At 47.8% G+C, this 16,193-nt stretch overlaps 1 protein-coding gene across 5 annotated transcripts in view; it reads left to right on the forward strand.

Annotated features, from left to right (window-relative positions):
- The first annotated feature begins 2,093 nt into the window (after positions 1–2,093).
- Cep68 (centrosomal protein 68) overlaps positions 2,094–16,193 on the forward strand; it is a 31,528-nt gene continuing 17,428 nt past the window's right edge. For 4 of the 5 annotated variants that reach the window (XR_004110832.1, XR_004110833.1, XR_004110834.1 and 1 more), the window contains exons 1-5: positions 2,094–2,231; positions 10,230–10,582; positions 11,543–13,027; positions 13,650–13,772; positions 15,993–16,089. Coding sequence is in view for 1 of the 5 variants with exons in the window: in XM_031342834.1 (XP_031198694.1) it covers positions 10,271–10,582; positions 11,543–13,027; positions 13,650–13,772; positions 15,993–16,089 (2,017 nt within the window). In the remaining 4 variants the exon portion in view is untranslated. Of the gene's footprint in view, positions 2,232–10,229; positions 10,583–11,542; positions 13,028–13,649; positions 13,773–15,992; positions 16,192–16,193 lie in introns of all 5 variants that reach the window. The other variant, XR_004110835.1, reaches the window with a different exon arrangement.

Consider the following 16,193-nt stretch of genomic DNA (forward strand, 5'->3'; position numbering starts at 1 on the left):
GGTAGGAGGACTTCAGACATTCGAAGTGATTCCAGTCTTGCCTGGGACATATGAGACCTTGTCTCAGTAAGAAGGAGGGAAGAGGGAGGAGGGAGAAGGGTTGAAGGATGGGAAAGGGGAGGAGGTGGGGAGGATGCGGGAGAAGCATATAGGGTAAGAAGGTGAGAAGGTGGTATAGTCCTTGAGTGGTATAAGATCTGTCAAAGTGGTGGCGCCAGACTGCCGCTGTTAAATACCACCACAGGAGTTATGAAAAAAAAACAAAAACAGGCAACTGTCAAAACAGCTACATGTCCTCAGCCTGCAGGAGGTACCCCACAGGAGCTGGCAGCACTTTTCCCATCTCAGCTTAGAGACTTTGTGCAGGTGTTCACAGTGGCATCACTTCCTCCAGCGTCCCCAAGCAGCTCAGCAATGATGGGGCCTCAGCCAAAGCAGTCTGTGGCTGGGAAAGTTTTCCCATCCCAACCCAGAGGCCCTACACAAGGAAAAGGGGCTGAAAAAAAAAAAAGCTACCAATCCTCGAGCTCCCCAAGCTCAGGACTTGAAATCCCACCAATCCTCAATCTGGAAATCTCTGCCCTGAAAAGCTCCACCCCCTAAGAAATCCTATACAAGCCCTACCCTTTGTTCAACTTCCTGCTCTTTGCTCTGGGAGCAGAGGTGGCCCCCCCTAGATACACGCTCCACACCTTGGACCCTCCAATAAATCTCTTTTATGAGATTTGCTGCCTGGTGGGACTCTCTCATCAGAAGCCAAGACGCAATGAAGAGAAGTAAAGAACTGAAGAGATGGAGTGGGGCTGAGGCTCCTCATCTCAGCTGGGGCTACTCTCCCCTGGGAACTGCAGCGCCTGCTGAGGAGGCTTCCTCTCAGAGCAGTGTGGTTCCGGGGCTTCTGTATTTCAGGATGCCCTTCCAACTGAGCAAGAACACTTACAGAAGGACGGTGGGCCAAGGTCAAAGAAGAGTACCGAACACATCTTGTTGAGACCATCCAGATGCTCAATCGCATTACCATATTTACTGCTAAACAACTTCATAAGTCTTTTTTTCCTTTAAACAAGTAACTGGATACACAATGGTAAATGCTGACTACCCATTTGACATATTTAGGTTATGAATTCCTTTTTAACTTTTCCCTTCTGGGTTGAAGAGAGAACTCAAGGCCTTGCACATAGCAAACAATAAACTTTTACTTAAAAACACCCAGTACTTGCAAGCCAGACAAAAGATCAGGAGATCAAAATCAGCCTAGGATACGATGAAATTCTCTCTCTCTCTCTCTCTCTCTCTCTCTCTCTCTCTCTCTCTCTCTCTCTCTCTCTCTCTCTCTCTCTCTCTCTCCCTCTCTCCCTCCCTCCGTCTGTCTCTCTCTGTCTCTCTCTGTCTCTCTCTCTCTCACACACACACACACACACACACACACCAAATAAAAAGCTGGGCGTGATAGGGCTTGCCTGTACTCCCTGTACTGGGGAGGCTGAGGCAGGAGACGCACCATGACCAGGCAGGCCAGCCTGGCAGTCAAGTTTGTGATCCTTAGGTTGGACTCAATGTTAGGACCAGTCCAGCTCCTTCTCTAACCGCACAGGCCCAGGACACTGTGGAAGTCCCTTCTCCGACTATTGGTGTGACTGGTTGGGCCTCCTGCGCCTCAGAATCTCTGAACGGTGGCGACCCGCAGGGGGACGCTCGACCCACACCTGGTCCGCGCCCAACTCCCGCCGATGCCCTGCTTGGGGCATGCCTCTGGGGTTTCCACACTACGTAAAAGGAGAGCACCAGGCCTGGAGCCACCCTCCCTGGCGCGGAGAGCACGTCGACCCAAACACAAGCCTGAAGCCACGGTTCCCGCTGCCATCGACCGGCGCGGAGCGCGATCTGCTACCCTCATGGGTCCTGGTGGACGCCAGGACCGCGAACACCTAGTTGACCCGCGCGTCGGAGCAGAGGAGAAAATAAGCTCCGACCTCCCATAGGCCAGGGCCCTGCAGGGGGCGGGCTTTCAGGGCAGAAGCGGACTGTGGATTGGTGAAGCCCCCAAACGGAGAGTTTGGATTGGCTGCTTCATGGGGCGTCCTCCGCGGAGAAGCGGCAAGGGCGGAGGGCGTGGCGGGCGCTCTGCCCTCCCTCCCAGGAGTGCGGGGACCGCGGGAGGCCCGTCGTCGCCGTTTGAGACCCGGGCCCAGCTAAGCGGGGCGCTCGGACGTGCGCCGTTGCGGAGTGAGGTAAAAAGGCTGCGGCTCGCTCGAGTGTCGCGGCGCCGAGACTCGAGACGGGACATTCTCCGCGTGCCTGGGGCTCCGCGTGGGGGACCCTGTGGGAGGCCCGCGGCCCGGAGGGCACAAAGGCTGGCCGCGGTGGGGGCGCCTCGTGCGTTCGCCTCCATCTTGCGGACCGCGTCCGTGCGGGGTGCAGGCGAGCGGAGGGGCAGGCAATGGAGGGCCAGCGCGGCCTGCAGAGCGCATGGGGCCGCACCTCTGGCAGCCATGCGGCTGTGCGCGCGGCGACCTTGGTCGTGGGGAATCGGAGGGTCACAGCCTCTTGGCGTCCGTGCGGCCGCTGCTTCCCTGACCCTGTGAACGCTTACGAAGAAGAAAGCAAAGCAGCTCACTTTTTATCTCTAAGATTACCCTTGTCATCTGTCACCTGTTAGCCAGTCTCAGCAGCCCGGGGACACATGCCCCAAACTTTAGTAATTTTATAATTGCCATTTGTTTTATTCAATTAAAAATTAAAAAAAAAAAAAAAGCGAAAAACTGCCAGTGCTCAAGCAAAGTAGACCTTACTGGGAATTGATGGGGTTTGAGACCCGGAAAGAGGTAGTCTGGTAGACAGCTTGCGACACTTTTTGGTTTGGGCTTGGTTAAAATACAAGCCACTACTCATCTTGGTCTCTCCAGCGGACTGGGTTAAATTCTGAATCACTTAGGAGTAGTGAGTGTAAGGAACCCAGCTTCACATCAAAAAGCTTTTAAGAAGTTTTTCCCTACTCCCACAACTGAAAGGCGTACCCTTCTCTGGGCAGCCTTTACGGCCCTGTGTTGGCACTGAAGTGGTTTCCCCATCCCCTAACAGGATGAAAGGTCTGTAAGGGAAGGAGAGAAGCCAAAAGTTGAGAAAACCGGAGCCTTTAAAAGCCTTTAAGTTGTTGGATTGTTTTGACAGGTTAGGGAAGCAGCTGAGCTCTCTGAATCAATCCAGACTTCAGTCCCTTCCATACTACTCATTCAGGATAAGTTCACTTGCGCCTTAGTTTTCTCATCTAGAAAGTAGAATTTAGGCTGCAGCATGACCAGGAAAGAAAAAAGTAGGTAGAGTAATAGTGCCAATTCCTTGGGTTGTAAAATAAAGATAAAAAGAGGTACTTCAAAAGACCTACCAGAGCGCTCAGGAGAGAGAGGCAGGTGGATCACTGAGACTGAGGCCAGCCTGGCCTACATAGTGTGTCCAGGATAGCCAGAGCTATATAAACACAGAGACCTGTCTCAGAATTCCCTCCCCCACAAGGATCAGTACCAAACATCTGTATAATTTTTGTTTCTTCGGGGTCTCTGTCCTTTTGACCTTGAGGCTATCCTTCAAACCTTTTGTGATTGCTGCTCTGACCTGGGAAAGGATTCTTGGATTTAAGCTTTTAAAGTCCTTACCCTGTTGTGGCAGGCTCTGAAAGTATGTACCAGCCCTGGCCCACCACTGCCTACCCCTATGTTAGGGCAGCACCAGTACACCACCACCACCTACCCACCCACAGCACCAGTACACCACTACCACCCACCCACCCACAGGGCCAGTACACCACCATCACCCACCCACAGGGCCAGTACACCCCCACCTACCCACAGGGCCACTAGGACCACAAGGTTGAAACTTTTCAAAAATTTTAATTTTTTGAACATTTCATATGGGGGCTGGAGAGATGGCTTAGCAGTTATGTGCACTAGCTGCTGTTCTTCTAGAGGACCCAGGCTCAGTTCCTGACACCAACATGCCCCCTACAATTTCAGTCCCAGGGGATCCAACCCTCTTCTGGCTTCTGTAGGTATAACATACATGTGCACAAACAAAAATAAAACCTCAAAACTAATTCTAAAAAGGGAAATTTTATATGTGTATGCAGTGTGTATTGATCGTATCTGTCCCTCACTTCAAATCTCCTCAGGAATCCCTACCACGTTAAACAGTTATTTTGTGTGGAGGTCAGAGGCAGCATGCATGCATGTAATGGGGATAGGGCAGTTTGTAGGAATGTTTCTCTCCTTCCTCGGGGTTTCCTTTTCTTAAATCTGTGACCAGTTTTCCTGATATCCATCCTGCATGCTGCTAGCTTCAGGGCCGTCTCAAGCCTGTCTTTTCTTTTGTCATTATGGACTTACCCTTTGGGGTTGCCATCCTGCCTAGCTTGGCCTCCATTGTGACACTCACCCCCAGAAGCCTTGAAGCCACAAACCCTGCTGAGCTCCATCTTCCCACTCACTCCTTTCCTCTTTCTTGCTTAACTAGACATGATCTGCCACTGGGTATTTATGGCATTTCTCTCTGTACCTGTGAGTCCTGTGAAGTTTCATTGTTGAGACCCTAAACTGAAAGGGGCATCCCTGCCAGTACAGGTGGCTGTCAATGGCCATGGGTACAGGGACAGCACTTGTCAGAACAGAAAAGTTGACAGTTGGGATAGATGCATTTGTTTCCAAGGGAGTTGCTACTTAAAGAATCACGCAAGGGGATTTTTTGTTGTTCAGAAATTTGCTCCTTGGTGACTCATTCATCTATTTGAATGAGTTAGACAGGAGTGAAAGTGCCCCTTCCCCAACTTGCCAGTCCTCTCCCATTTGCTCTAAACGGGAATGTGTGGGAAGAAGCCAGGCAGCTGGGATGAGCTTGCTGGAGGGTGACTCAACAGATACCAGGAAAGGTCAGGTGTCCCCTGGTGTTAACATATACACAGTGCTGAACATGGTTTTACTATGGGACAAGAGAAAGCCACTTGATCACTAGTGATAGCTGATGGATCATATAGCCTTTGCAGGTTCTGAGAACTAACTGAGAGGTTTAATAGTGAGTCTCGGGTGCATCCTGGAAGATGCTATTCTGTTTTCAGGCCTTTTCTCAGGAAAAGGGGCAGATTGCTTTGTTTATTTTCTATGCTGGCTATGGCTAAGAACATGGTACATCTGTAAAGGAAAGCTGCATGTGTGGACTGGGGCCTACTCAAGAAAGGCTGTACGAGCATCTGGAAAGGCAGGCCACCCAAGCCTTTGGAACCCAAAGGATTCCATTATGGGTCCCAGATGCCAGCTCCCCTGGAGCTGCAAGAGTTGGTGTTTGCTCCCCTGTATTTGGTCTTACCCCTTGCTATCACCCTATTCTTCCCTTTGAGAAGGGGATGTATGTACTACTAAACCATTGTACACTACAAGTATGTAACTTTGTTTTTTGATTGTAAGGGAGCTTAAGATCAGAGATCTATTGAGTTTCAGAAGAGAGTTGGTGGTGCCTATACTTTTTTATATGTGTGTGAGTGTTTTGTCTGTATGTATGTCTATGTACCACATGCATGTCTGATGCCTGAGGAGGCCAAAATAGATAATCCAATCCATAGGACTGGAGTTTCAGATGGTTGTGAGCCACGATGTAGATGCTGGGAATCCTGGGTCCTCTGGTACAGTGGTCAGTGCTCTTCACCTCACAGCTGTCCCTCTAGCCCCCAGCAGCTACATGTTTAAACAATATTAGATTTGTTAAAGTGTAATTTTTTTTATGTTGGACTGAACGTATTTTGCATTATAAGATGACCATGAACCTACTAGTGGGTGGGGGATAAGAGAAGGAAGGCTATGACTTAAGTGGTTAAGTGTGTGTATGGAGTTACGATTATGATTGTCAGCTGACAGGATATGGAATCATGTAGGAAACAGTTTTCTGGTGTATCTATAGCTGATTGTTAGGTTAGGTTAACCTAACAATGAGGTGGGTGCCACCTTACCTGTGGCTGGGCTCCCGTGAGCACCATCTCTCAAGCATCATGTCATGCACCTACTGCACATCTGTGTATCCAGCAGCCCGCAGGTCTCCTTCCAGGATTTCCCCATGGTGACAGACTGTATTCTTGAACTGTGACCCAAAATAAACCCCAGCTTCATAGTCACTTTTGTCAGAGTAGCAAGACAACTAATGCAGGATAGACCGTGATTTATTAGGCAGATTCATAAATCAGACTGTTAAGAATTCAATTCTCGCCGGGCAGTGGTGGTACATGCCTTTAATCCCAGCACTTGGAAGGGGCAGAGGCAGGTGGATTTCTGAGTTTGAGGACAGCCAGGGCTATACAGACAAACCCTGTCTCAAAAAAAAAAAAAAAAAATTCAATTCTCCAAACTGGGAGGATAACCACATATATTTTAACTTCAGAAGTACTATTTCAGTGGAAATCATCAAGTTTCAGGCCTTTTTAAAAAGAAAAAGTGTATTGCATTTCCTTATGTGTTGTGGGTGTGAATGCTCACTTAAAAAGAAAACCATTTATTACACGTATTTTTGTGCAGCCAGATCCTCCTCACATCCCGAGTCTAGAATCTCGTGCATGCTAAGGAGTCATGTCCAGAACACAGCTGTTGATGAACTAAACAAGAATCAGTAAGAACATACACACACAAGTAATATGTGCAGTTTTTTAAGGAGCCACAAGGTGAGGATGTAGCTCCATGAAAATCTCTCATCAGAACTTGGCCACTCTCCCTCTCCCGGTCTTCACCCACCATCTTTGGCTCTGGGTGCCTTAGGTCATATCTTCTTACTGATCTTTGATTCTAGATTGGGGATCTAGCTTCATCTGTCTCCCCATTAATAGCCAGAGTTGTGAGTGGGTCTGGATAGCCCTTTCTTCACTCCCTTGTGTGTCCATCCCGGCTGGGCGTAGGGAAAAGGCCTGTGCACACACACTGGGGAAGGCAGGACAGTCAGACACACAGCTCACTTCTTCCATGGAGTGAGGTGTGTAGCTGCTCTTCCTAGATTGCCAGGAGTGATGGAGTTTTACAGTCTGCTGATCTCTTGCTGTTCTTTCAGAACTTTTACTTTCAGACCCTTTTCCCTAAAACATGAACATTGCTTTCAGCCCATAAAACCCATTCTTATGAGTGATGTCGCTTGTGCATCACAACAGCCTAAGTGACTTCTCTGTTATCTTAGGGCCAGGCCCATCCTGACACCCACAGGCATTGTGTTTACCTCAGTCATTCTCCCTACCCCTATCCTGAGCACTGTTTCTAAGTCAACAAGAACCCAGCCTTCGGTGAAGCCAATATGGACTTTGTAAAGAGCTTCAGTGCGAGCCTTCCTTAAGCTGTGCTGTATTCAGGAGGCTGAAGTTAACTGTTATTGGAAAACTTTTTTCCAAAATTGTGCTGTGCTTAAATATACTATGTCGGCCACCTTACCCGTCCAGTTAGAAGTAAGGAGGCAAACACCAAGCCCTTCTCCATGCAGTTTAATCAGGAACTGATTACTTCTTCTCTTGCTAGCTAGCTTCTTTCTTTTATATTCTTCTATATCTTCTTCTTACATCTTACTTATTACTACTTACATACATCTTATTAGTTACATACTTATTCCTAATTCTGTATCTTACATCTATCCTTACATCTTACTTCTATATCTACATCTTCTCTCCTATCCCATCACCAGCCCTAATTCTACATACTTACTCCTAAATCTCTCCTTAACCCATCACCAGCCCTAATTCTACATACTTACTATCTCTACATACTTACTCAATACTCTACTCTTACTATCTCTATACTTACTCCTAATCTCTCCATACTTACTACTAACTCTACATACTTACTCCTATCTATACATACTTACTCACTGTCCTATATCTTACTTCTATCTATATACTTACTCCTATCTATTACATCTTTCTTACTCTCCCTACATACTTACCCCTAATTCTACATACTAACTCCTATCTATCTCCAGCCCCCAGCCCTTGTGGGTTAAATACTTTCCCTGGTCCCAATCAGCATCAGCTATGTGGCAAAGCATAATAGGCTACAAGAAATCATGCCAGCTTGCATCATAAACTAGAGGCGCACAGCTTTTCCAACTAAGGCTTGTTTATCTCAATGCTCTCTGCTCTGGCCGGAGACCAGGTGTTCAATATATATATAGGGTGGCAGCTGCAGCTCCCCACAATACTAAAGTAAAATGATATGGGGCAGACTCTAGAAGTCCTGGTCCAATGCCGGTTACAATAAAACCATTCTCACCTCACCCTTCCTGGGTTTGTTGTTGGTTTTTTTGGTTTTTTGTTTGTTTGTTTGTTTGTTTTTTTCCTGCTTCCTGTAAAGCCTGTGGGGGAATCACCACAGTTGAAGAGAATGACTTTCCTTAACAGAGGCCTGGTCATTAATCAAGGATATACCAGGAGCTATGCTGCCCTTAGATCTCCAGATGAGCTCTAAGATTCTAGGTTCATTTCTAGTACGGTGACAGGGGTCTCTCTGGGGGGTGTTGTTTGGTTTGGTTTGGTTTGAGGTGGGGAGACAAGGTTTGGAATGGTATATCTTGCCCTGCTCAGCAGCACTTTTAAAGTATATGTGTAGGAAAATACTTGTGTCTGTGTATGTATCATGTGATAGGAGTCACACAAAAGCTAAACAATACTGTGTGTGGGGGACTGTTCAGTGCTAAATTCTTGGCCTACTGTATGAAAGGTTAGGCGCTGTTTCTAACAGAGAACAGGTGGGGTCTAATTAGTCCTGAAGGATCTGGTGCTTACAAGAGTGTGCTGGTTGCTTTAAAGTATATGCTTTTCTTTGAAGTCATGTCAAAATGACCTGAGCCCCAAGTGCCCAGTAAGGGGGAGCAGGAATTTCCTATTCTACCTGAGTTGCATTTCCTAGTGTGAAAGCCAAAAAGGATAAGCCCGAGGGAGCCACTCCTACCCACCTTTTCAGCTGCTAGTCTCTGAGGAAAATAAGGCTGTTCCTGTCCAGATTGAATCTTGGGGTTAGTCCCAGTACAGGTGACTGCATACACTCTAGTGCTCACTGTTCCCTTGTACCCACTTCCATGTCCTTCAGGCTAGACTTCTTCCTGTCGTCCCACCAGTGCCAGGAGAAGCACTGGCTGGCCTGGTTTCCCTCTGTTGTCCCGCTGATTCTTTTTTTTTTCCCCCAGCTCCTCCCTCACCAGTCTGCTTGGGTTGCTCTGCTTTCTCACATGAACTCACCCGGTTATCACCCAGCTTTCTATGGTCTCCTGGGGCTGCCAACGTCAGCATACACCACGGCAGCCTGAGAAGGGGTGCTCATCTGTTTCTGGTCATTGAATGAGAAGCCCCATCTGGTCCACATGCTGGTTGTCTCCTCCCACCAAAAAGTTAGAAGCATCCTCCTGAGCCCAGTGAAGGTCTAGGCATACCTGAGCTTGCTATCCTCTGTGGTAGAAAGCACAGAACCAGACTCAGGCTACTAACCAACAAGCCATTGGCTGAAGAGAGACTAGCTGGACATCTTAATGAGGTTGGGGTAAAGAGATGACGGTGACGACACAGACACACACACACACAGAGAAGGCCCGAACCCTTTCTCTGAACTGCATCTGTCCAGCTGCACGCTGAAGCAAGGCCTCACCCTTAACTCCCCATTCCATTCACCTGAGTTCAGTAGCCACCTCTCCAGTCTGTTCATGTGTGATGTCCAGAACAGCACATGGGAAACTAATCAGTGAGAAGAGCAGCCCTAAGACATAGTGATCTGTTCTGAGGTGTGCAGAACTCAAAAGCATCTCCTGAGCAGACTGGTCACACACCTCTACCTGTGGGGAGGCACCCATTAGCCTACACTTCCTTTCCCTTCAGCTTCCAGGCAAGGAAGATGGCCTTGGGATGTGGGTCTTCCTCCCAGATCAGCTGGCTTATACTATTTTTTTTCTTCTGTTGCCTTGTTTTTTGACCCTATGCAGCATAGGCTGGCTAAGTCTTTTGCTTGGTTACACCTGTCCTGAGTCTTGGGAGACAATACCACAAGGACAGAGGACAAAGTCATATTTGGGCATTCCCTTTGAAAGGGTCTCGGGCTGAGGAAGAGCCAGACCCTGGTACTCAGCATGGAAGTGGTCACTATTCCCTTGGCCAGAAAAGTTTGTCTTCACTTAAAATCAAGGTTTTGATGCACACATCAAGCAAATCTATTTTTCTCTTTTCTTCTCTGGTTTTGTAGGTTCCTGAAGGCTTCAGAGGAAACCTGATAGGGGTGGCCCAATGGCCCTAGGTGAAGATGAGGCTGAAGCAGAGGTGTCTGTCAACACAAAGGTCCCTTCCTGTGGCAGGTGGAACTCTGGGAAGCTGCTGCCCCCAGGGCTTGAACCAGAGCAGCCCCTACATCCGGATGTCGAGGGAGGACCACTGTGGAGGGCTGAGGCTGACCCTGGCTACATCTCTGGAGTTTTCTTGTCACAGACCCATACTGTCAGCAAAGAACCAGTAGCAGATAGGTCTAAGCCTCACCACAGTGGCCCACTCCCTTCTGCCAGTGTGGGCACTGGAGAGCTTTTACACCCTGTGGGCAGTCAAGTAAGTATGGATGGAGCTGAGCTGGGGCTGTCCTTTGGGGGTGTCCATTCCTTGTCTGTTACCCTCTGCCCCATTCACTGTAAGTTGGGAGCTCTGTGATCCAGGTATGAGTTGTTTTACAGGTTCTCTTGGGGAGCTGAACTTCAAGTTGGCAGAGGGTCCTGTGTGGCTATCTCCTGTTCCCAAAGAGTCACTGAGAACCTCTTAAGGACAGTGACAAGTTCATCAGGAGCTTACTGTCCAGAGGACTAGGATCAGGGGGTCTCTTAACAAGGGAACCCCGCCCCCATCCTGCTCCTGAGTTAGTGATCTGAAAAATGAGTCCCTCAGCAAAATCAGTCCCTCTTCACTCTGGATTTTTAATCTTCAGTGAGTAACTCATCACAGAGGGTAACTAACATAGAACCAGACTGACCCGATGTTAATGAAAGTTAGTGAAAGCTTCTAGGGGACCCTGGGAAGGCTTGGTAAAGGGCTGTGGGTTCCCAGACCAAATCCTTAGACTGGTCAGAAGCTCAAGCTCCCTTCGTGGACAGCTGTCTCTGAGCTTTATGACTGGAGTCTAAGAGGTGGCATGGATTTCCAGCTTCTGCATACAGAACTGTCTTTGAGTTCTCCTCTCACAAAGTGAATAAGTAACTTTTGAAAAGATGATTAGGGCTTCATTGCAGGAGATTTCCAAGATAGGATGAGTCTTGGTGCTGACCACTAGCAGCGGGCACCCTGAGATCTTCCTTGGATACTTCTGGGCACACAGCAAATCTATCTTTTCACCTTCCTTTCTTGCTTTTTCCTTTTCTTAGTATACTAAGCAGTCGGTTTAATGGTAGGATCCTTAGACCGACTTTATTTGCATTGATATTCTTCCCGACTCCCCTCCCTCAATCTTGTGAAGAAAACTGTTCTTTAAACTGAGAAGCTTATTTTCATCACAGTGCCCTTTCCCCCTTGTTATTGTAGATGGAGGAAAACAAGCTTCCTGCCTCCCAGGATCTACTTCCAGCTATTAAAGTCCTTGGAACTATAACTGTTTGCACAGGACACGAGGCTGACAATGAAGGCTTCCAGTCCACAGTTGATCCATCTCAGGTGTTGGGCCTCAGCCAGCAGCCACACATCTCACAGTGGAAGTCCACGATGAGCCCAGGTGCTCCTCAGCTCTCTAGCAGAAGCATCTCTGCCTCCTCGGTGGGCAGCAGTCTCCAGGATCACCAGGAGAAGGCAGAACCTCAGAGTGGCTCTTTTACCAACACCTCCTCTCCAGAGTTGACTGCACCCCAGGCAGCCCACTCTGTGGTGGGGGCTGGGCTCCAGTGGTCAAAACAGCCTGTAGCCTCTGGCAATGATGCTGCAGGCCTGGGTAAGAGACACCTCTCCTTTCAGGCAGAATACTGGGCTTGTGTGCTGCCAGATTCTCTGCCTCCTTCCCCTAACCGCCACTCCCCACTCTGGAACCCCAATAAAGAGTATGAAGATCTGCTTGACTACACTTACCCACTGAGGCCTGGGCCTCAGCTTCCAAAGCAACGTGAAAGTCATGTGCTGGCTGACCCTGTTATGCAGGACTCAGGTGTAGATCTGGACAGTTTCTCTGTCTCTCCAGCAAGTACTCTCAAGTCACCCACTAATGTCTCCCACAATTGCTCATCAGCAGAAGTGCCTACTCTGCCATTTTCTGGAGCCAGAGAGCCATGTCTTAAGCGCTGGTCCTTGGGAGTATCCCAGAAACAGGGCAGCACAAGCTTGGCATCCTGTCACCAGCTTTCCTCCACCCCTAGAGCCCCAGGCACTGAAGATGCTTCTTGGGAGAACAGAGAGGCAGCCCTGAGGGACACAGCAGAGGACTCTCTCCCTATAGGCAAAAACCTCAGTATGGGCTCTCCCCATCTGAAGACGGAGAAAGAGCCACCCTTTCCCAGACAAGAGAAGGAGAAGAGAGGCAGACAGAATGCTGGTTGTCCGGACTGTGTGAAGCCTGGGTGGCCATCAGAAGAGGAGGTGGGAAGTGATGAGGAGTACCTTGCTCTGCCCACGAGGCTGACTCAGGTCTCTAGTTTGGTGTCCTACTCAGGTGCCAGGCCCACCTTTGTGAACCTACCCACTGGGGCTGCTGAGGGACATAGTTCACTGCAAGTGTCAGACAGTGAGGAGCCAGCTTCCCCCACACTGGACTCCAGCCAGAGGCAGCATCCTTCTGCTACTACCGTTCAAGGGCCTGTGGGCCCGAGTCCCTGCTTCAGGCATTCTATCCAGCCCCAGGACTCTAGAGGCAAAAGTAGTCTGATGAGTAGCCAGACCCTCTGGGCCTCTTCAAAACAACTGAAAACTCACCCCTCCTCAAAAGCTGTGTCGGACAGGTGGCTGTTCTCAGAGCTAGTGGCTGGAGAGAAGCTTCCCAGGAAAACAGACGAGCAGGAGAAAGCTTCTCTAGTGCAGTGTGTGCAGGTAAAAATGTTCATGGAGAAGCTTCTGGAGGAAGTGGTCTTTCCCCAGCCCACCAACTGCATGTCTCAGCACCCTCAACATATATGATCCCAAATTATAGGAGTCATTCTCCTTTAATGATTGCAAGAAAATGGCAGAGAAATTAGGTAACATGTGGCAGCAGTGTTCGGTCTGCTTTGGTAGAAGTTGATCCAGTTTTCACTGTAGCTCAGATAGTTCTAATTTACTCACTCATCCTGCATCTGCTTTTCTGCATAGAAAGTTTAGTGGTCGATAATGGTCCTTGTTCCTTGGTAGTTCCATTCTCACCTGTAGGACTGCATTCTGAGCCTAGTTCAGTATCACATCTGGCTGACACACAACCAAGTATGGCATTCATTATCCTGGGAGAGGAAAATCTTGAGTCTTGGGGTAGAGGTGGAGACAGATGACCATCTGAAAAAAAACTCTAGGTTTGTATGCCAAAATGCTGGTCTTTTTAGCCTTCGGACAAGGTAAATAGCAGCTCAGTCAGATGTACCATGTAGACTTCTTTTGTTGTACTGGGCCCTGAACATGCCTAAAGTAGGCAGGCTTCATCACTGAGCTCAGTCCAGCCCACCAATTGTTCTTGTCTCCACAGACATTTTGCTGTCAGCTGGAAGAGCTGATCTGCTGGTTGTATAATGTCACAGATGTTGCTGACCTCAGTGTTCCACCCAGGGCCAGCCTTACAGGTCTCAAGTCTTCTCTTCAGCTTTACCGGGTAATATGTAGTCCTGGCATGTTCATCCACAGGGATGGGAGTTAATCACCTTTACAAAATAAAATCTCAAGTAACTGGAATCTTGTAGCTCAGTTGACTATTTTATCTGATAAATCTAAGACATCCTTTCCAAATCCTCAGTGTTGAACACTGTAATATATAAGGTAACTTCTAAGTGAGATAGGAGGATAATTATATTTATTGGAACCAGAAATGCTTTAGAGGAGTTTTCAAGGGATTCTGGCAGATATTTCAGAGTTAGAATCCTAGGCTTTGATTTACAGACACTAATCAAGTATGGCAATTAGTTAAGACACGTGTACCACAGCTATGAGTGGCCACCACACCAGGTAGTGCAGACACAGAACATGCCAATCTCACTGAAAGTTCTTATGGACTGTATTGGTGTTTGTGGAGCTGAGCTGAAACTACTGGATCCAGGCACAGACAAGGTGATGTGATAGATGTATGCCAAATTTACCCCAAAATCTGACATCAGTTTGTGTCTGTGTTTGGGACTTTGGGTTTTAGTTCTGCCTTTTTGTCACTAAGGTCTGTTATTTCACACCTGTGAATTTTAGTTAACTTGATACTAGATTAGAAGTATTTTGAATTGGAGGGTAAGTCAGTAACTGCTACCTCAGTTACCCTTGGCTGACTTTGATCACATGTTGGTGGGTAGTGTTTATGGCACAGGCCTGCTGCTAGTCTGGATGGGAAGGGAGGAATACATATCTGTACAACCTAACACTTCTTCAATCAACAGAGGGTGAGATTTACTAGCAGGCTCTGACTCAGCATCATGGGGACCACACCTCATCTGGAATCAACTAAAATCTAGCCTGGGCTAGCCAGCTGTCCCACCCTGATAGCAATGCTGTTAGATACAGTGTAGATATAGACAAACTTGAGGAAGGAGAGGAAGGCTAAGTCTGAAGTTATCTTTTCTGACACACTGTGCCTGTGCATGGAGCATCCACCCAAGGAGTCCCAAGGAGAGGAATCACTCTATCTGGCTTATTTCAGTAGCTTTTCCTGGCCTAGCTGAACAAGTCAGATTGACTTACAACATTCTCCATTTTAGCCCTCATAACACCCTCTGTGACTCAACTTCCAGACTAGCCATCTTGCATTGTAGGTAGCTAGGATCTGAGCCAGGAGTCACTCCTGCATATTGGTCCAGCTTAGGCTTCTGTGTACATGGCTGCATCAGGGAAAGGACTCTGCGGACACTTTCCTCAGAATGCTGCATGATGACTCTGAGTGCTCGGACTTATGTGTGCTCACATTTTAGCTTAGCCAGCACTCATCCTCTCCCCTCCTATCCTGGAACTTCATCTTAGTGTGGCAGGGACAAGGCAGTGTCTAAACTGCTAAGCACAAGAGAGTAAAAAACAGGAAAACAAATCCAAGAATAAGATGAGCACCTTCAAAATACTAACCAGTGATGGCTGTCCCATGCCATGGGTTCAGTTTTATACAGTTCTTAGTGGCTAAAGGAAGATTTGAAAAAACATTGCCGTGGCTGACAGTGGTGGCCCTCGCCTTTAATCTCAGCACTGAGCAAACAGGCGAGCAAAGCTCTGAGTTTGTAGCCAGCCCAGTATACACAGTGAGTTCAAGCGTAGCCTGGACTGCATAATGAGACCCTATCTTTAAAGAAAATAAGAATCATCAAGGCCTTGTAGCTGGGAGGGGAAACTTGCTTGGGATGAGCTCTTCAGAAAATAGCTACTCTGATGCCAAGGTGTTGCATAGAGGTCCCAGCTCTGCATGGTCAGTGCAGCGACAAACTGCTGCTGTGGTTCTTACCTACCATGCTCATTTTAAGGGTGTGGTTTATCTTGTCAACCCCATACCTGTGATTTACAGAGCACCATCAAGTAGGATACAAAATGGAATCCCCTGTTCGAGACAGCCTCTTCTGTTGAGCTGGGCTTGACAGTGCAGGTTTATAATCCTACCACTAGGGAAGGTAAAGAGCATCTATAAGACCAGCCTGAGCTAAATATCAAGACTCTCAAAATACAAAACCAAAACAATGAATGTATCCTATAGGCTCAAAGAAGCTGACACTAGACTACCACTGAGGGATACTTGAATGCATGTCACCTATCTTCCATGTTAGAGAGGTCTAGTGTAACCCAATGGGACAGTGTTCGTCTTAGATGACTTCTACAGGCAATAGTATTAAAACTTTTCTTTTCCTAATGTCTTAAGCAATTTAAGAAAGATGTAGATGAACATCAGTCCCTGACAGAGAGCGTCTTGGAGAAGGGAGAGATTCTTCTTCAGTGCCTGTTGGATAACACCCCAGGTGGGTAACTGAGAGCAGCTTTGTTTGGTTATGTTTAAATGCACATCATTTACTTCTCTATGACACCATCACACCACCATTTTACTAGCCATCTTAACTGAAGA

Source organism: Mastomys coucha, unplaced genomic scaffold, assembly GCF_008632895.1.
Source record: "Mastomys coucha isolate ucsf_1 unplaced genomic scaffold, UCSF_Mcou_1 pScaffold22, whole genome shotgun sequence".
Taxonomy (NCBI): Eukaryota; Metazoa; Chordata; class Mammalia; order Rodentia; family Muridae; genus Mastomys; species Mastomys coucha.